General features: G+C 40.9%; 1 protein-coding gene across 3 annotated transcripts in view; it reads right to left on the reverse strand.

The window, feature by feature from the left end:
* The window catches only part of LOC109966254 (alpha-1,6-mannosylglycoprotein 6-beta-N-acetylglucosaminyltransferase B-like), a 133555-nt gene that overhangs the window by 5349 nt on the left and 106403 nt on the right, over positions 1-21803 (reverse strand). For 2 of the 3 annotated variants that reach the window (XM_020610968.1, XM_020610966.1), the window contains exons 9-17: positions 19257-19388; positions 10744-10877; positions 9602-9732; positions 8714-8719; positions 7172-7330; positions 6814-6960; positions 6241-6357; positions 1939-2013; positions 213-496 (exon numbers count right to left, since the gene is read on the reverse strand). In XM_020610968.1, coding sequence (XP_020466624.1) covers positions 213-496; positions 1939-2013; positions 6241-6357; positions 6814-6960; positions 7172-7330; positions 8714-8719; positions 9602-9732; positions 10744-10877; positions 19257-19388 — 1185 coding nt within the window. The remainder of the gene's footprint in view (positions 1-212; positions 497-1938; positions 2014-6240; positions 6358-6813; positions 6961-7171; positions 7331-8713; positions 8720-9601; positions 9733-10743; positions 10878-19256; positions 19389-21803) is intronic. The other variant, XM_020610967.1, reaches the window with a different exon arrangement.

Raw genomic sequence — 21803 nt, forward strand, 5'->3', positions numbered from 1 at the left:
GGGGGGGTTGCAGTTAATTTAATATAATGGTCCTAATATAATGGTAGGGGAAACACTGATGGTATACCATGAAACCAGTGCACCGCTGCGACCCTAGTCTAAAATGTTTATAAGTTTGTGGTTCACCTGCCTGGAGCTGGCACAGCAAAGAAAATAAATACCTGCTGAGATCATGGCTCACCTTGACAGTATACTCGTTCATGCTGACTTACCCACGCAGGGCCTCCTTGTTGTTGATGAAGCGGAAGTGAGCAGGCTCACAGATGAAGCCAGCTGACTGGCATGCCTCCACACATGACTGGCCCTCCTGGGATATGAGCAGCCTGAGGGATGTGACAGGAGGCCAGGCACGGGGAGCTGTCACATTGGATGCCCAACCCAGGGCTATAGAACTGGGTAGGGGCACAAAGAGAGGTCCTGTAATCCTGTTACCACCAGAAGACCCCTGTCTGGAGAGGTTCGCTGGAACAAAGGGAGGCTCTGGGGCACAGAAGTCCTGGAGGTAAGAGGCAGAATAGAATTAGTTTGTATGTTATTGTGGTTACTAGTGATGGAAGAAAACCTACAAATGTGTATTATAGGCAGTGTAAGGCAACATGTAAAAAGGCACTAATTTATTAAGCCGGTGTGTCAGTTTTACTAATGTTTATATGCTAACCAGTAAGTTGTCTTCAGTGCAGATGAAATAAAGATTAAAGAAAGCATTAAGGTCAACCAACTGTAAGCTCTGGTTCCTGTTATCTCTTGTGAGAAGCTCAAGTTTTCTGGTTTCTGTGTCAAAACCAGCATCCAATGAGGACCAGACAAAGGTTACAGAGAAACCTCCTGCAGTTTGTCTGACATATAGGACTCTCTCTTCCTGAAATAGGGCGCAGTGCTAAGCTCATTTATAAATTCTATGTGCAAGATGCATCTGGGTGTGTTCAACAATGTTTTGCAATTTTGGTGACCACCAGCATAGCGCATGTTTATGCACAGCCAGGTGTTACCAGGCGCATTGAGGAAGAGGAGTAGAATACATTATTAAAGGGAGGAATGAAAAAGGAATAGATCAGATCTTGCCTAACTGGATTAATCGAGATGTCTGCAGGGTGCTAGTTAATCATCTTGACTCCTGAGCTGCCTTCATGTGTTATTTTGTGCACCTACGTGTAATTTTTTAACGCGGACTTGGTGCCAGAGCTGTGATTCCCAAACACCAACTGCGACTCTGCATCCTGTAAGATGATGCATCGTGACGCGCCACCACTGTTTGACGTATTCATACCTATAACCACATACCGAAGGCCAATTTATTTATTTAATTTTAAAAATCATCTAAATTATCACACACTTTTCATAATTCAGATAATTTCACAATAAATAATTAAGAGTGAATTCCAGCAGATTAGTTGTAGATTTAAGGGTTAATTTTAAGTTAGTATGGACATTAAAATACATTTTGATGCCTGATCTCGTGCTTCTCAGCCTACGCCGTTCTTTGCGATAGCGATAAGAGGTGGTCAGAGAAGGTGTTACCATATCATTATTTCAGACTGCATTTGAAGTTTCCCAGGAAGTGTGCTGGGAGGAAAACAGAGCCCATAGTGTGGGATTATTAAAAAGAAATCTCGCTTTAGTATTGTCCTCACACTGTACGTTCTCCTTACTAATCCCTCCTCATTAGTGTCAGAAAGCTTTCTACTTTACAGCAGCCGGGCAGATATGTGTTTGTAATGACAGCGTGTAGTTTAATCCCAAAGTCTACATGCATGCTCAACAGAGACACAATGATAAAATATTGAGTCGACTGGGGAAGTTGAGAGTTGGTGAAAGGAGTCTATGTATATGAGAGCAGAAGAGGACTAGGACTGGAAGAGAGAATCTTTGCGTACGCGTGTGTGTGTGTGTTGCTTTACCATTTGGTGTACATTTGTACCGACGTGGACTTCACCTCACCTGATGCTGTATGTAGACGTGCACCCTCTCCAGCATTCCCTCACAGGTGTACTCATAAGGCAGATATGGCTCAACCTGGAAACACCACACACAAACACAGTTCCTGTTAACCATCCATCCATTATCTATGACGCTTATCGTTAACAATCCATCCATTATCTATGACGCTTATTCCTAAATAGGGTCACGGGGCTGGAGCCAATCCCAGCTGACATTGGGCAAGAGGTGGGGTACACCCCAGACAGGTCGCCAGTCTATCACAGGGCTGACACAACCACACACTCACTCCTATGGGCAATTTAGTCACCAATCAACCTAAGCTACATGTCTTTGGACTTTGGGTAGAAGCTGGAGTACCTGGCGAGAACCCACGCAGGCACAGGGAGAACATGCAAACTGCACAGAAAGGCACCAGGTCGGCTCAGGCTCGAACCCGGAGCACTCTTGCTGTGAGGTGACAGAGCTAATCACTGCAGCGCCATGCCACCCCAGTTCCCATTATTATTCCCATATTTTTCACAAATTAAAGTGAACTTTTATTGCTATCACTTCATTGTTCACACTAATTCTCATTGTCAACTTCAGCAGATGAATGTTGCTATTGTTTAGTTTCTGTAAGGCATAATCACAGTATGCCATTGCTTGGAAACTCATTAGGCTTTATTTGCATACCAATAGATCATCGCCTGCTGTGATGTGTCGGGTTTATAACTAAAGCACAATTTTGAACGGCCTAATTAGGGATGAACTGGAAACACTATATTCCTTTGTGTTTCTCGCCAATACCAACATGTTTAATACGCACTAACAAACTGTCTGACAAGAAGTTTAATGAATGCGAAATACTGCAACTGCAAAGCCAGAATTAATAAACTGCAATATTCAGACTTTTTTTTTTTAAATCAGCTGTTCTATAAAAATGTTGACTCAAAATGGGTGGTTACAAAAGTGTGACAAACAGAAGGACTTTTCTCCACTTTTAACAGCAGAGCCCAGACTTGGGTGAGACCAGAGTGACCCATCTTTACATCCTAATGCAAAAGACCTGCCTTTGTACATGATACACGACTCACTAAATTGCATTTCCAAACTGAGATCAAAGCAGTCTAATGTTCGGCCATGTGTGAAATCAGACGTGGCCCATTTCAAGTGAAAACCCCTGAGAAACAAGAACGCAGGGACAATGCAATTTAAAATGTTTTGCACAATGCAAATCAGATTAAAAGCCTTATGTTAATCTGCTTTGTGTACTGGAGCAGAACCGAATGCACGGACAGGTGAGACACAAACAAACTCCCTCCCTACACACTATGTAACAAGTTTTTTTTGTTTTTACTATTTCTCTTGTTAAGCTTTTCTTTAACCAGACAAGGTGACTTAGAGCACATTCTCATTTACAAGAGGGGCCTTCGATAGAAAAGATTATTTTTTACTGACGTCAAATACACAAAACACAAACCAAAACAATTCTACTTATATTAAAAAATTTCAAACCTTCACCTTCTTTTAAGGAAAATTAAGATTTTTTTCCAACTACAGCATGAAATAGAGCCATTAATTACCAAACGGCAACAACCAAAGACTTTGCAAAGGTCTTCTACTGCAAACATGTCAGAGGGCCGGAGACTGAAAAGAAGCAGAGAGGAGGAACAGAATAAAGAAAGGAACCAAGGAAGAAAGAGAAAAGGAGAAAAGAGAGAGAGAGAGAAATAGAAACAGGATTTTTGGAACATGAGAACTTGTCAGCCTGCCTTAGATTGCTTTGTCCTGCATGACTGAGCATGAGCCTCTGCCACACATTCAGCGTGTATATGTGTGTGTGCATTGCAGTTAATTGCTATAATCTACAGGTAAGGCTCTACTGATAAACCTGATCTGTGTAATTCCTGACTGTAATTTAGTCGTGATTGTGTTTGTGTCTGGCTTTAGGTTTAAATACATGCAGGCACAAGAATATCACCTAACTGTGTTAGAACGTGCGTGTTTGCTGGGGCATTGTGGCTCCATTGAAGAGTGAAAGGGTTGATGAGTTCTCTCTCAGTGGTCTGACAGTGCAGACGGAGACAGAGCAGTCAGCCAGTGCTGCTGAACTGTAGCTTATCTGACAACGCAGACGAGATGAAGAGATGAGAGCACGAGTATGCATGCACACAAACACACAGCCGTCAGTGCAGATACCACCCCTCATCTAATCTCCATGAAAACTACTTCTAATCTGATAAAGACACAAACTATTACAGAACACTTAAAGGATCATGCAGACACCTGTCTTCCCCCAGATCCCTTCATGGATTTGATGCTTTGTTGGAGCATTACTGTGGCTCAGTTGTGCTATGAACTACAAGATGGAATTAGCAAGATGGCTGAAATGGCAATAAATAATATCAAAGTCAACAATATCGTATGGAATGAGCAGTATTTCTTTAGCTGTAAAGAAGTCACTGTTCTAAAAATATCGTCACCAATACCCACTGGACAGGCAGTGTGTTGAAAAAGCCCCCCCCCCCCTATAGGCTTTCTGTTCAGAAAGAACATTTGAAAGCAAAGGAACTGAAACGCCCATGTATAAACACACCATCTGAGACCGGGCTTTTTCTAGGCATCATCACAAACTGGCTCGAGGTTCAAACAGAAGGAGGGTGAACGTGTGATTTGAGTCAAAAGTAAAAATAATCTGAAGTGAAGCCAGGTGCATAAATGAGTGAGGAGTGTTGTGTGCAAAAACTAAAACAACCAATCAAGCACACAGAGAACAGCCATGCGGGAGCTGAGGGAGAGCCACTGATCGAGCCAGCTTTGAAGGGCTCCCAGCCTAACAGCCCAGGAGAACCTCCTCTCACTGACAGCCACCTGGCTGGTTACTTTCTGAAACGGGAGGAGAACAGAAACCAAGCCAAAAAAGCCAAGTACAGCAGGAAAAGTGCAAGGGTTTAAAGCCATGTGCAAAAACGCGATCCATTTAGCAACATGGCTAAGGTTTGGGGGGCCTAAAGGTCACTGACCAGAAGGTTGTCGGTTCAAGAATGCGTCTTGTTGGCACACTGGTATTGTGTTTTGATAAGATCTGGAAACTTCTGTGATGTCAAGGGTTATGGTTCAGTTTGAGAGAAGGCGGTCAAAGAATTCAGGCCAGACAAGCAGTTTGAGGTTGGAGACTTGTCTTGAGCTTGGACTTCGATGATACAAATCATATGGAATCCTAATTTACAGTTTCCTCCTATCCTATAGGACACCTCTCTGACCTGACTGAACTAAATAACATTACAAACACTCTCCTCAAGTGTCTGTGTGATCAAATTTATTGTCTTCTACACACCTGGTCTCATCTGGCTTAGACATTATGCACACTATGAGACTTCATCCCAAAGTTACACATGAGAGGAGAGGCCCTGTAGCTGTTTTGCTCTAATTTCACCTTTTCCTCAGCTCCTGCCTGGCCTAACAAAGAGGAATGTAAAAGAATATAAGAATTATATTAAATGCTTCAAGCATATTAGAAAATCAGGAAATATTAGAAAATCACCCAGCAGTGACTGTGCAGATGTACCTCAGACTCTTGAAAACCTTGTTTCTCTGTCTGTATGCTCTTCTCTCTCATCTGTTCTTTTACCATTTCTCCCCTCTTTTCACGCTTTCCAGAAAGATTTAATCTCCCCGGTTGACTCCTTAATTAACCTCCATCCCACTCTTGGCAGTTCCTAACATTCTCAATTTTCTATCAGCCCACATTTCCTGTGTGGGAAAAGTTCAGCACTCTGCAAAATCACACTGCTTCCTCTATACTGGTAAAGTCGCTCTGGAAAACTCCACTGCGGCAAAGCTCCTTTACTACTGAAGTTTAAAAACCTTTTATCAAGCTCATAGTGACAATGGCAGGCCAAGTATTTTAAACTTCATCACAGAATCTTGATGGCAAAGAAAAAAAAAAACTAGAAAATGCCTAGCAAGCAGAACAAGGTAATCAATAAATTTAACCTCACTGAGTAAAAGAGTGATTTGTTATCACAGGCCATAGAGTAAAGTTATAATTAAATGTTATCATTTATTATATAGCTATGGGTCACTGAGCCATCAGACCTAACATTAAAACAATCATAACCCTTATGACTGATTAATGACTATAAAAAATGAATGTCTGATTGGATTTTTAAAAAATGGAATACTTTCCCGTTTTAGCCAGAGACAACGGTCGCTACAGTCACTCAGTATCGATAAAATGCTCGTCTGTACTTACATTAAATATTCTATTTGTCTTGTTTTCTATCATTGGATAGTTAGTGTACAGTGGGGGTGGGGGGTTACCTTGGTCCTCATAATTTCCCTGATGGCAGCATCAAACTCCAGAGAGTTGTTGTAGTCCACTGTCACAACATGAGGTCTGCCAATGTACTGCTCTGCATACGGGTGCTGGGAGGACACCTACGGAAAACATATGCAGGACACACAGTAAGACCTCTGTCTCTAAAGGATTATTGTTGACAGCTTAGTCCTTTTGCTTGTGTTCACCCTCTCATTTCAATCAGGATGCTGTGCTTGATAAAGGTCATTTGACTGAATGAGGCGCATACCATTCATAACCATTTTATACAGAGTATACTGTACTGGAGCATATCATCTATAGCATTTGTAAAGTATGGTTCTCAGGGCTAATAGGATGGCACAGGGCAAAAAGAATGTAGTGTAGAATTTCTCCAGTGTTGTTCATTTAATAGCAACATTGCTTTTGTTGTGCTAGGAATGCCAAGTTCCATGTGCTGCCTACCGTAATGTCAGTTCTTCTAATTAATCTACTGATGAAACAAGTTATATGACAGCATGGCCAACATATTCTCATCAGTGATTGATGGTAGGAAGTAATTAATGTAATGAGCTTACCTCTCTAGAAGTGGGCTTGCCTCTGAAAAACTCATGATTGAGTGAGCTGTGGGGTGGGCGGAACTTGGGTTGGAGGAAGATGCAGCCGTTGGCCACTGCTTCAAGAGGGGCTGGGCCTTCATAGGGGAAACCAAAGCCGATGAAGAGCTAGTAGAGGGGGAAAACTGGCATTGTTATTTCTTAGTTATGGTAGTTAACTTCACAAGCTTTAAGATCAGTTATTGTAATGTGTTCTCTATGTATGACCCCATCAATCTCTGGATAAATTTGAGGAGAAGCAGTGAAAGCTTGTAGAAAAGACAGTTCATGAGTGCTCTTAGAATGACCCCAGTAAGGGAAGCATGTGCGTGTCTCTTGCCTTGGCTTTGCGCAGTAGTTGCTGCAGCTCATGCTGGGGCAGCAGACCATGGTTCTTCACAAAAGCCGGGACTTCAGGAGGTCTCTGGGTCTCATAGTACACTGTGCCATGGACCTCCATGTACCTATGGAGAATCTGCAGGAAACCCTCTTTACCCTGCTGGCAAAAAAAAGGAAATGTTGGGTTGGTAAGACTGAGAGTGGGGAGTGAAGAGAAGAGGGTGCATGTGTCAGAAAGGAAATTCCACAGAGAAGACTGAATAAAGAATTTGGGTCCAAGTATTTTGTTCAGACTTTGTTTTGACTCTGACCTTTGTGCTGGCTGAATGCATAGCTGTTAGCTTTTGGTATCAGTATGTGGGCACCTCTCAACATTAAGACGACGGTCTTGATGATCTTACAAAACAACTTTCGCAAGTCAACACATCTTTTGTGCACGCTGTAGTGCAATAGAAAACCTCTTCCACCTCCTTCACATGGAAAACTAACTGTGCAATCCAGTCCACTCTCTCACCTCCTGCACATCATGATTATTTTTATTGTATTGACTTGTATAATGCTTTTCTATGTGTTGAAGCACACTGAAAGTGCTTTCACCCTATTTTGCTTATTCACACATTTGCACTCCCAGGCGCACACAGACCAGTGGACAGCCACCGAGTGCAACATCAGTGTTCGGAGTTCAGTGCCTTGCTTAAGCACACTTCTTCATGTGGACTGGAAAAGAATAGAATATTAGCACTATAATTTATGTGTAAAAGAGCCTGAGGGGCACGCTTTCATTGTGAATGGCGTGCAACCCTGGGCCAGCGTACAGGCTGGTCAATTCATATTAAACAGCTTACTTGTCTCCTGTGCTGTAATGTGGCCCCCGGAGCTGGAAATGGAGACTGTAGCGATCAATAGCTTCCTCTGTGAGGGTTTTCCCAGCCAATTAGGAGATTAGCTCAAGTGTTAAACACGGCAGATGGCATGAATTAACAGAAGGAGAAACACAGGTGTGGAGGAGTGAAGACTCCATAACCTGCACCTACAGGTGTGTGTCTAAGCTAAATCTCTCAACATGCGTTAGATTAAGAATGGTGACAAGTACGTTCCATTGTGCCGGGCTTTATCCCTCACCTCATTTCATGTATTGTAATGTAGATTTAAAAAACTGTTTGTAGGGCATTGCATGTGCTAGGTACTCAGCCTCTTCTCCAGTTAACGATCCATGTAATGTTACATAAAGAAAATGCATTTTTTCTTGTATTGCTGTCATATTGTAGTATTAAACAGTATATGTATGTGATAAAGAAAAATGTTAGATCAGATTTCTGTGACATGTCTTGGTCATTTTAAGCTGCTTAGCATAAGTGTTATAGATGTTACAAGAGAAAGGGGGTTGCAGTGGCCCCTAGTTCCGGTGGCCATGCTCTGTATAAATGCTTGTTTGTGTGTCAGTATTATTATTTGTCTGTATTCCTTTGTATGTCAGTAGCTCAGAGTAACTTGTGCTTTTTAAACATAAGAGGGTTAAGAGGTGAAAATAATGGGCTCTTACCTGAAGCTAATGAGCATTCATCCAGATACAATGGTCCACCAAAAAAGAATGGAAGAAACAAGAAACAATCATATAAAATGTATGTAGAAAGCAATATAATAGTAGAAGAAACAAAAAAGAGAGAAGATAAAAATTACATATTACATTTTCTGCCTTTTCACCAGGCCTTTGTACTTGTATAACCTCCCGTCTCCCTTTTATGTTTGTCTCTTTCACAAGCAAACATCTTTATAATCATTTAAAAAATGGAGACACAACTGTGTTCTTGTAATATACAGTAATGTATGTAAAGTAATAAGCAAGATGCTTTTCAGAGGAAAACTAAAGCAGTACCACTGTGTCTATAGAGCCACATGAAGCTGTAATGGTGCAAGCAGTGGGGTGTGCAAAATGTCATTGGATTTTTCTGTTAACACTGCAGTTTATGGTTGGGGGTGTTGTGAGTGTGTGTGTGTCTGTATGTATCGGTGTTAACAGAAACTGCTGCATGAAGAATTCAACTGATAACCTGTTTCAACAGAGAAACCTTGCCATCTACTGAGATGTTTGTTTTACGCATGCATGCTGGTGTAAAACATGCACATCCGTGCATTACTTGGGCATAGTTTTTTTATGCATACAGTATGTGCATAAATATATAGTAGGTTTACTGTGCATTTTTCCATGGTTGCCTACATACAGTAAACCTATGTGTTTGCATATTTGCTGTTTATACTTTGATGTCGTCCAGGAAATTCATTTCGTTTGCTTATGGAAAAACACAAAAGTAGCAGAACACAAAAGATTTACAGTAACACTTTGGCAAACCCCATGCCAAATGCAATGCTCTGTACAGATCTAGGATCTGTATCAGCAACAAGTAACTGTCAGTTTGTGTGCGGTCTCTACCTTCCACATGCTGGCCTCTTTTCCGTACACGACAGCCATGTTGTTGACTTTGTTTTGCTGGATGTTTCTCTTCTCTGTATCATTCAGTTCCTCCGAAACAAAGCCCATGAATGAGTTGTCTGGTGTGTGTGCTGAATGTGTGTGTTTATGTGTGTGAGCAGTAAGGAAAGACAAAGCAGTAGTAAAAACAGAAAAAACAATACACAGAGAGAAGAAGAGAGAGGGAAAAGAAAGTTTCATTGTGAGTCAGAGACAGAAAAAGACAGAAAAGAGCACCATATCTTTGCTTCAGTTTAACAGCAACATCCCAAAGTATTATAAATAGTGACTGTCAGTAAAGGTTGAGACAGTCATTACAGCTTAGGATAAGAAACGTGGGTATGTATAGCCACAGGTTACATATTGATGTTATAAATGTCCCACAGATGAATGCCAGCTATAGGCGAAAAGCAAAACAGAGTTAGGTAGTCAGGGTTTGAGTCGGAAGCAGTGAGGACACAGCCCGCAACAATGATAGCCCGAATATGGCGGGTCAGACATACTGGGTAGCAGGAAACAGAAAAGGAAAAGTAAACGAGATAAGTTAAAGGGGCATTAGAAGGTGTGGTGTTGCTGAAAATAGCTGCATCGAACACATGGGTCAGACATACTGGGTAGCAGGAAACAGAAAAGGAAAAGTAAACGAGATAAGTTAAAGGGGCATTAGAAGGTGTGGTGTTGCTGAAAATAGCTGCATCGAACACATTCCTCCAAATTAATGTGGACAAGCAGCCACACCTGTCAAAGAAAATACAAAAATAAAACTGGAGTCATTTTATCATAGTTAGACCGACTGTCAAAACTGATGACAGATCTTGGTGTGCGCATGACAGGTCAGACTTTTACTTTTCATGTTTGGAAGTTAAAATACAAATGCTTGAACTGATGGAGTATCTTACAAGTTTGAAGATGGGAGGATATGCTACAAAATATTGGCACAACCTATACCTGAAATGATTTACACATGTGAATGAAATGAGAATTTAAAAAAAAATGGTATACTATATATTGTATATGTATGACAACAAGATAGCAATGCATTAAATTATGATTTGTCAAAAATGACCTAGAGTTAAACTCAAGAAAAGTGACTTTTTTCTTACGGAACATGGTCATGTACTGCCTGGCATTGAGGTTCCAATAGCCCCAATTGGTCCGGTAGCCGTGCAAGGTCGCGTACTCCTCATGATTGTAAGCTGGTTCTGTCCCAAAGGTGTCGATCACTCGGATATGACATCTGTAAAGACACAGCACAACCACTTTAAAATAAAATGTTCCTATTGACTATATATGTACAAAAATATCAGGAACACCTTGTCTTCATCCCTGTTTACCATCCATCAGAGGGAGAACATGCAAACTCCACACAGAAGGGCCCTGGGCGGCGTTCAAACTCGGAACGTTACAGTACCTGTTAACCACAACACAATTGTACAGCCCGTTTAGCATTATATATGTAATGTATGTATAAACACTTAAAAATGGTTTACAACAAATTACGCCATGGCCACTGGATTCTGACTGGTTGGTAGGTGTGGATAAACTTTCAGTAAGTGCATGGTTTAATGGTACCTGTGATGTACAGTGTGTTTGCAGTTCTAAATCAGTATTAAATTGTAAGACAAAAGCAACTGAGTGTCAGCTAAAGAGACTGGAGTTGCCACCAAGAAGAACTGAAAAAAAGGATTAAGAGCTTCTCAACGAGAAACACACGACTGGAATTTTAAATGAATGTGGAAGTTAAACAGTAGAAAGAGGAAAGAGGACTTAAACAGTGCACCCCAATAACACAGCCATGGTGAAGCTGGTAGCCTGAGGCTGATAGACAGCTGCACAGGAAAGGAGAAAAGACCAGAGAAGAAATGTGACCGAAACCACAAAGAAAATTAAGAGAAGTCACAAGTAAGAGTGAAGGGGTCAGAGAGATGGTGAGGAGTCTGTGCCAGAAGAGGGTGTAGGGGGAGCTATCCCGACACGATGGACAGCTTTTATAACATATAGCTGAGCCCATTATGATTCTCTGTTGTTAAGATTGACAGTAATCAGAGAAAAATTTTCCGGTGGCATGTTGCTGGCAGGTGGCCATGGTATGAGAGGGATAACGGGCTCGACTCCCCTTATAGTATTTCCAGGTAAATGCTTAGTAGTACAGCACTGAAGAACAACTGAGACTGTGCATCAGGGAATATAATCTTACAGACACACAGGCAGCAGACCCTCTCTTACACACACACAGACACACACACACACACACACACAGTTATCTGCCAGGAAAGAGTCTCAGAGCGGTGAAGTGGACTCTGTCACCTTTAGCTCTTGTTAATCCCCCTGAGCTCACAGACCGGCCTGATTGAACACACTCAATGGTACAGACAAGGGCACAGGGAACATTCTGTCTGTGTGTGAAAAAGAGAAAGCCCGAGATAGTCCAGTAACATTCACAATGTCTGAAGAACGCTTCAAGGTTATTGCATCTACTGTATACCAATTTTCATTGCATATCACTGGAGCCACTTTCCCTAAACGTAGCATGCCTTCTTCACGGATTTCAGTTTGAGCTTTCCTAAATGTTTCAGAATTATTATTCATAAACTGCAGTGAGGGATCATAAAGTTGTTATATTCGAATCGGCGTTTAAATAAAATGAACAGGAATCTCTTTGATAAACATGTCATTATCATGGGGGTGCTTCTCAGCTGCCGGGACAACAAAGGCTGGTCAGAACAGGGAAGGATGAATGCAGCCAAATACAGAGATATCCTTGAAGAAAACCTGTCATGTTCGACCCGTGGCTGGGGCGGCACTTCACTTTTCAGTACAAACGTACCGAAGCATATGGCTAAAACAACACTGGAGTGGTTTCGGCACAAGTCTTAGACAAGATTTAAACAAGACTTAAACACCATAAAACATCTGTGGAGAGATTTGAAGATGGCGGTTCCCAGTCTAAGATAACTTGAGAGGATTTGTCAGGAGGATAAACTGCCCAAATCCAGGTGTGCAATGCTTGTGGAGACTTAGCCAAGAAGACTTGAAACTGTAATCACTGTAAACGAGCTTCTACAAAGTAGTGAATTAAGGGGTCTGAATGCTTTAGTAAATAAGATATAAGTGTTTGATACTCAGTACATTTGCAAAAAAATTGAAAAGCTCCATCATTGTAGGTTATTGAGTGTATTAAAATGAAACCAACACAATAAAGTGTGCAAAAAGAGAAGTCTGATTGCTAACAATAAAGCCACTGTAAGTCATCAAGATTTCTGGCTATCTAACCTTCAAAGGTTAAGAGTCCCATTTGACTTCCTGGAATATCATTTAGCCTTGAATGCAGGCATCTGCCATGTGTGACAGAGGCCTTCGGTGTTTCTTTTCATATTATATATATTTTCAGGACTGTTTAGAAAGTAGAATCTGGTTCAGCTTTTTATGTATTACACAGTGACATCATCCGGCAAGGCGCTGCTGCGTTGACGTAACATGGGACGTTCAGAATGTGGACGTCCATGGGACTCGTTTACCATGTTACCATTGGCATTCACTGATATTCACTCAAAAATTTTGCCCACAGTTGAAAATGCACCATAATGACATGCCAAGCATTTTTGTTGGTCAGTGAATGTTAAACAGTGGTAAAAATTGGTGCTAACATACAGTAGAGTATGTTAGCAGCATGGGTAATCAAAACACAAAGGAATGTCCCGAGACTCGTTGTATATGCCTACAGGGCACTCCCCTGCAACCCCCCCACCACCAACACAGCCCCCTGTGTTAAAACACTGCAAGGACCTGTGGTTCAGTTCACTCAGTTTGGGTGCCTGCTAACACAGAAAATACTTTTAAAAATCCTATAAGGGCATTGTGGTAATATTAGAGACAAAGGTGACACCCTGATCCAGTTTTGACATTTCTCATGATATGTCTGCAGCAGCCGAGAGGCCAACCAGTAATTTGACAGTGACATATCTCAGAAAGGTTGTAAAAACAGACTTATCTGCAAGATGGATTCAAAATACATGCACTTATCTTTTCAGCCTTGTTTTGAGGCACTGAGAATGGGATTTTGTAGAAAATGTGTGTGTCTGTTTGTCAGGGTCAAAGAAAGCTGACAATGAATTATTAATAACAAACGTTTCTTCCCAGTGTGTCTTTCTCCAAGCTGCACTATCACATATCTCCAGCTTTGAAACGGTGAAAATGTTTCTGCCCACAGACAAGAGGTCCCGAAGGGAGGGGAAAAAAGAAAAAGTGGAAGAAGAAGGGATAAGAGAGGGAGTAGCTGAGCTGAATATCTATCTGGAGATCACGAGTACGGAGATAATCTGGGTTAAACAGATGCTCAGTAAAGCTCAACACTCCTCCAGCATGAGGGGAATGTGGCAGCATGGTGCGCTGTCACTACAGTCTTCAGCTTTAACTTTGGGGACTTAGAAGAACCTGAATTTCGCTGGAGATCAGTAGACTCTTTAAACCTTAAGTTGTTTTTATTATTATACTTGAACTGGCCCAGTGAGCACCTTAAAAGTAAGTACAACTATACACCATAAAACTATAAACTCAGGAAGTTACACAAGTGTTGGCATGAACGTGAGCCTACAGGCTAATAGTGTCAGGTCATACAGTAATTCCTACACACTGTACATCTGCATAACTTAATGTTAGTAGTCAGCCAGTAGCCAAGCAGCTGATGAATGAGCCAGTGACTGTAAGTATCAATGGAATAGCAGATACCAATCAGCAAGTACAAGTGTGACCTCAGGAGTAACACTATGCTTGGTTCAGGCCTCTGGCAGTAATTCTTTCTTCAGAGTTGTTATCTCTTTGTGTTTGGTGACACTTGCACTCTGACATCCACACAAAAATGCATACCTTCACTCCAAATATAAATCCTCTTCAATCATTTTCAGTTGGCTCACTTCCTGATTAAAATGGATCAATCTCAGTTTGAATGACATTTTGCCATGTCAGTGTGTGCCTTAGGTCCAGAGGTTGTTCAAATACAGCGGTAGGGATTTGTTGGCTAGTTAGCTGGCAGCAGAACATCAGTACACCACACTCAACATGGTGGTAAAGTCAGAATCAAGACATATCTTTACTACCTCAGTGTAAGTACCGAGCTGCAGACTGATCAGCTGATGGTGCCAGTTTACTGCTGTCAGCCTGGAAGCCTGTGTTCTGTCTCTTTCTCTCCATTTCTGTCGCTATGTCTCTTTTCTCATTTGCTCAGCTGCCTCGAAGAAGAAAACAGATGCAGCCCTGGAAACAACAGTTGTCTTCTTCCATGACACCCTAATGCCCTGATGACATGGATGTTGATGGTAAATTTTGTAGCCTTCAACTCGCCCATGTCTCCACTTTCTGTATCAACTGTAGCTGCAGTATTAAGTAATATTGTATTTGTGTTTTATTCATATGAATTAATATAAAGAGCATCATTTAACAAACTAGAGTTTTGATTTAAAGAGCACTTGACATTTTAAGTATTTTACAATTTGGTGTGCATTAGTAGTGAGATACTTTTAATATTGCATTTGTACTGTGCTGTATAATATGCTGCTGTCCATACAGCACCTCCTCACTGACTTCACATTTATTGCAGGATGTAAATAACATCTGTGTGGATAATTACCTTTAACACTTTTGTTTCACCTCAGCGCACATAGTGTTTAACTGCAGCTTATTAAAATAAAGGTGATGTGCTGTTAAAGAGTGTTGTTCAAAAGCAGGTTAAATAGCCATGTGCTGATACTAGAAATGAAAAACAAGACAAATTGTGTAAATTGTGCTACAGTCTTTACTTTTGTCTGTCTTTCAAAGTGTAGTTATGTGTACAATAGGCTACCCCCATCCTGCACTATATGTATTAGTCAATTCTGACTTTGTAAAGTAGAACTACTTGTGCATGTTGCTGTTATCTTATAGAACTGGAGCCACTGGGTTTTTCTGCTTTCAGTCTTAACTGACAGCAGGGCTGTTGTTAGTTGGGGAAAACTCTGTAATGCAGAGCTGGAATAGAGCCAAGGATGCGCCATCGAGTAAAGATATTATAATGTCAGAGCAACTGAAGGCTGTGCTCCGACTGAAAGACTACAGTAGAGAAATATGCTGAGAAATTTCCTGCATCTTGGACTAATGAAACCCCCTGAAACAAATGATTTAAACTGTGATCAAGCTAATCACAATATTGTTTTTACAATTTGCAACACAAGCCCCAGCCAACTAAAACCCCAATCATTCTTTAAAATAAGAAGAAACAACTGTTGAAACAGCTCCACTTGTAATGAGTAATCTGGTACATTAATGTTGCAGAGAGTCTTAATCACACCCTATAGCATACACAAAGCAAAGCACCAGCTACATGAAATGTTTCTCTTTCTCTCCCCCTTTCCTAACCAAAACTAAGCTAAATTGTTAAAAGTGATGTGTCCCCATAGAGTCAGCATTCTCCACTACAGGCTCTCTAGCTCATCCTGTATCTTAGTAAAGAGCTTTGCAGACCTTCCCCTGGATAACTTCTCCAGTCCATATCTATCAGAGCAGTAAATTTAGCATGCAGAGGAAATCAATATGCTAGTCCTTTTATCAGATGAGTGGGTGTGATTTAAGACAGTCTCCTATTGGCTTTCTGCATCTTTAATGGCAGCATGCAAGCACTGACACACCCTTGCGTGCACACAAACACAACATCACACCAGACAGCACTGTGTTGTCATGGCCATAATAAATGAATGTGGAGTCGATGGAAACATAAAACGAAAGTAATTAAAGGGAGCTGAAGGGCCCCGAAGCTCTGAGCGCTTGATTAATGATGCCTTTCAGTGCATGGTGCTCAACTAGACTGGTCTAACTTGCAAGAGAGAGAGCGAGTGAGGGAGAGAGATAGAGAAAGAGGGTAGGTAGTGACCTGACCAAAACCTCTTGGAGACTGTGGGATTGTTGGTTTAAGAGAAACAGATGAAAAGCTTAGGCACTGATGCCTGGTAGGGAAATAGTGGAGAGGGGAAAGATCACGGTTTTATGGTAGATCAGTTCAAACGGATGATGTGTATGTTGCATATCATACACTTGACTGTAAATTTGAGTGAACGCTTTAGAGCTTGTAGTGTGTAATCTTCACCAGAGCTCTCAAATCCACAGAGAACTGACTGTCCTGGGCATTCCTCCATATTTGGAACCACTGAAGCGCATCCTCTTGTCAAAGTGAGGACAGATGTTCCTTGTTTTATCTGTATTGCTGAAACATTTAGATAATTGCCTCACCACAAGCTTCTGGGCGAACAAAAGAGCATCTCTTACAAACAGTACAAGTCACATCCTGTTAGGGAGAGCAGAAATCATGACTCCACACTGTAATGATGGAGCTGGGAACTGCTGACCCCAGCAAGCAATTAGGTGCAGACTGCTCGCTGACTGGCATCTCGGCTGGGGGAAATGTGTGGTTTGGGGTGTGTGTGTGTGTGTGTGAATGCGTGTGTGCACGCGACAACTTGTGAGAAAGCAAGAGACAGCAAAACAGGTTGTGTGCTGGGGAAAAAAGCTCCCTACCCCTAATGCATTTCTCTTGATCATAATTGGATTTTAAAAATACATGGAGAAACCTTTTATATGTGGTGTGGGCTCCTGATACCTTCAGCTTCTCCTGTTTTGGTATCTCTCTTTCTCTGTTCTCTTTTCATCTGCCATGTCTCCACACACCTTCGGTTTGTTTCTCTCCGTCTCACTTTTATTTGGCCTCCTACTCACTTTTATCCTTCACTGCTGCCTCTTTACATGGGGAAGTAAGAACAAGAAGAGCAAAATGTCGGTTGCTGCTATTACATACAGGGGAGTGGACAAAGACTCCTATTTATTAGACTGGGAATGTGGGACAGAGGGGGGTAGCTGCAGGCTTTTTTAAGGAGCTGGAGAGGACAAGACTCAAGCTGGACTTTCGCTCTTATTTGTTTCTGACACATATTTGTTACTCAAGTTGAAGTACAGATACCTGTGTAAAAAATACTCTGGTAAAAGTAGAAGTACTGATTCAAAGTATAAAAGTAAAAAGTGACATTAGCCCTTTGAAGGACATCTCTAAAGCTGTTTCTGTCCAAACCTAACTCAGCCTTACATCATAATATATTTCTAAGATTCTTAAATATTTTAACTTAAAATAAAAAATATACCAAAAATAATTAACATTAATTAATGAGAACACATTCCAAGTCTAATTAAGCCTTAAAGGATACAGTCTTTTTAACAATCCCCATACAGAGACTAAAACCAACAATGAACTGCCTCCACTCACAGTTAATGTCTGTCAGTCTCTGTCGTTGTTCAAAAACGATTAAAAACACAGTGAAGCACATCACTGCACTGGGTGACATGTTTCTTCATTATGAAACACAAGACCAGTGTATACAGTATGTTGCCCCAAAATCTTCAAAGGACCATAATTCTTTCCGCATCTGAAGCACACATCTCTGGTCTGAAGTAAAGCAAGATTTAACTGTGCATGTGCGAGATCTCAGTGCAGCGGTGTGCACATTTTGCAGTAAGAACTAAATAAAAATAATCGATAAATTTCCTCAAATGTATAAAATGTTATGAGCCTGATTTGAAAATGTAAGGAGTAGACAGTATAGATATTTTAGTTAAAATCTAGGGAGTAAAAGTAAAAAGTAGAGTACAGATACCTGAAAAATCTACTTAAGTACAGTAACTAAGTATTTGTACTTTGTTACCTCCCACCTCTAGTTTCTGAGGCAACAACATGAAAGGCCTCCGAAGAAAACATGAGCTCATGTCGCTGCGCTCTGCAGGGTTGTGCAGCTGATTTTGATCTAAAGTACTGTGGCACTTAAAAGTCTTGTTTTGGGTATCTGGTCTTGTGGCTGTCATGGCTTAGTTTCCAAGTCCTTCTCAAGTCTAACAAAGGCTTTTAAGCACACTTTTGTAACAGCACAAGAAAGACCTCTGAGCCAATCACTAATCTTTCTTCTTTCTCAAGATGTCCCCTGGTTTCCACGTCTTCTTTTCTCTAACCGCCTCCCCCCGTTGACAGTGAGCCTCTGAGTGTGACTGAGCATGAGTAAGCATATGCTGCTGAGACAGGGTTTGAGTGGAAATTGGTGTGATATATATCTTTTTCTTGTTATGCAGAGTAATGGCACATGACAGGTGTGGCAGAGCCACTTTGTGTTTATATGTTTGTACATGTGTGCCATGTATTGTATATTTGTTACATTAGGTCATGACATAAGAACTCAGATGCGATCTACATGTTGTGCATTTTAAGGTCTAAGTAGATGGAGGGGACTGGTAGAGGGAGAAAGTGGCATATGTGTGTGAGTGTGCATGAGTGGGTTTATGTGACAGAAGCGTGTGGGAAGCTGAATGAGTTACAGTCAGACATCTGGACAGAGGCACGCACACCTTATTACCAGCAATAATAAACCCATGAACACAGCCACCTCCCTGCCTGGAAAAGATGTAGGCATGCACCTGACGTACAAACATACACACCAAAATTTTAAATATATGCAGGTAAAGCAGAATACACACACAGGAAGAAAATTATATGATGATACTTGAACTCACAGCCACACACACAGACACTTAAACACAATACCCATTCACTAACTTGTGTTTCTTGAGTGAGAGCCCCATGTGCTGCTTCATCTGTTGCAGGCCGTGGTAGTCCGTGTAAATGAGGTCAAAGGGCAGCGGGCCAGTGAGGGGGCAATTGCCTCTGCCGGGAGGCACGCCGAGGAACCTACAAAACACAAACAAAATGTTAAGTTTAGACGTGTAGAGAAACAAGTTAACACACAAGGAAGAGAAAAGGTTTCGTCCAGAAAACACTCTGACCACTGCATCCAAGCATTCATTATTCATTTGGACAGAAACATTTTTATTGTGTTACAGAAAGGTGAAGATTCTGGTTTTGGGTAGTGCTTTACTGTTTTTGTGCCTTGGTCTCATGGCTGTCATGGCTTAGTTTCCAAGTTGTTCTAAAGTGTAACAACAGAAGGCGAACATAATGTGTATTAGTCATCACATGACTTTCAGAGTTTTGAAGTGTCTCTGAATCAAAGTAATCAATCAGGACAGGTGTCAGTTTCCACAAGTGAGTGTTTCATCTGGCCACCTGTCATCCAGATCCCTAATAACACAGAGCTGAGCTCAGTGCAGCCGAATACAGCAGCCACTGTAATTAACAAGAGTGGAAAGCCATTAATTACTGTGACTATGCAGTAATCAGAAACAGGCCATTTTTACCATATATTTCATTTAGATGTGGTAGCATCGTTTATTATAATATAGGGCTCAGATGTGATATTGTAAGAGTTTTGTTGAAAGCTTGAAGGTTTGTACAGTATGAATATATTCTCTGTCCTGTCTTTTAAGAACCACAACAGCCTGATAATGAGCCTTTTTCTCACAATTATCACTGTTTGCTGCTGTGAAAATACTAAGGTTAGTGTTTAATTTGCTCTCTGTTGTACTGTTGTGTAAAATATTGGTAAATAGCTCTGGAGTATGGTAATAATAGTGGTACTGCAGTGATTTAAATGACCAAATGTGAACCCCTTAATGCTGGGCCAGCATTTACTGTATTATGACATTATTCTATATTGTACAATAACTTCCTTTCAGCATCCCCTATTTTCTATTGCTTTCTGGCATTGTTGAACGTAGTTAAACGTTAGCATGTTATACAGGTAAAATGGCTCAACTGTCTACACTTTGATGCATATTGCTTCACTTTAAAAATAACACGTATATAATTTTATGCATTATGTGTAGTTATGCTAGTGGGAGCTGTTGGTTCGGCCCTTCCTTTTAGTCTGGATAGAAGAACTGTTGCATGAATTGCGATGCTATTTTGAGACACTGATGGAGAGAATGAAGCCTTCTGACACTGGTGATCTCAGACATTTTCTCTGGCACCTCCAAGGGGTTGATATTTCTGTTTTTGGGTGAAATATTTTGACAGCTGTTGGATGGACTGCCATCTAATTTGGTACAGACATCCAAGGGGACCAGATTATGAATCCTAATGACTTAGGTAATCCTCAGACTTTTTATCTAGTGCCACTAGAAGGTCACAAGTTCAACTTGGTCCAATGCTTTGGAAACCAAAATATTTGCAAACAAATAAGACGTGAGCTGTACTTTGTGTTTAGTGCTAATTACAGTAGCAAATGTTAACGTGTTAACATGTTAAACTAAGATCTTGAACACAGTAAAAATTATAACTGCTTAACATCAGCACATTAGTAGTGTCATTGTGAGCATGTTAGCATGCTAAGATTAGATTTTAGCTGTAAACCACTGCTCTGTGTAAATACAGCTTCACAGAGCTGGTGCTAGCATGAGTACAGACTCTTATTCTTGTTATAAAGTGCTTTCCAGGTGAACAAATCTAATTGCTTCAATATTCACAAATGATAACTCAGTAACAGTTGGAACCATCTGGAAAAATAGGACTGCTGAATTACACATTCCCAGCATGGTTAGCATCAGATAGCTGAATAGACAAAGAGCATCAGCCTGAACTTTATCACCTGAAAACGTTCTTTGATTGACATCTGATCTCTGAGAAGCAGTGCAATGACAACAAAGCAGTAAAGTCTTAACACAAAAATTAAATGCATTTTTATTTAAATAATTGTACTACTTTAAAACAACAGATGTCCACATTTTTTTAAATACTGCATGCCCCTTGAAGAAATCAACGGCACTAAACGTGGAGCTGTTACACTCAATCTGCTGACATCAAGACAAATAGATTAACTACTGTAAATGGCAGTATGAGGCTGGAGTATGAATAAGAATTGACCGAGTAGTCACATTATGCTCAACTCCCTGCAGTGTGTGCCAAAAAATGATGACCACCACCATCATGTCTTTCAAAAATAGTTGGGTGACTGCAATGACAATCAGCTGTAGTGAAATAAGTAAATGCCCATCAGTGTTTACACCTCCCCTTGCTCATATAAAGTTAATAATCAAATTCCCTGGAGAGAATCAAAAACTAAAAATGTATTTTTGACTGAAAGTTCAAAAGTGTTTTTGTTGATCAGATGGTACTGAATAAGTAAAGCTGAATTCAATCAAAGTCAGGACACGGGGCACTGAGGTGGCCTTCGGCAAAATGCACTGTAATTCAATGGGATAAAAACAG

The sequence above is a fragment of the Monopterus albus genome, unplaced genomic scaffold (assembly GCF_001952655.1).
Source record: "Monopterus albus unplaced genomic scaffold, M_albus_1.0 scaffold108.1, whole genome shotgun sequence".
NCBI classification, from domain to species: domain Eukaryota; kingdom Metazoa; phylum Chordata; class Actinopteri; order Synbranchiformes; family Synbranchidae; genus Monopterus; species Monopterus albus.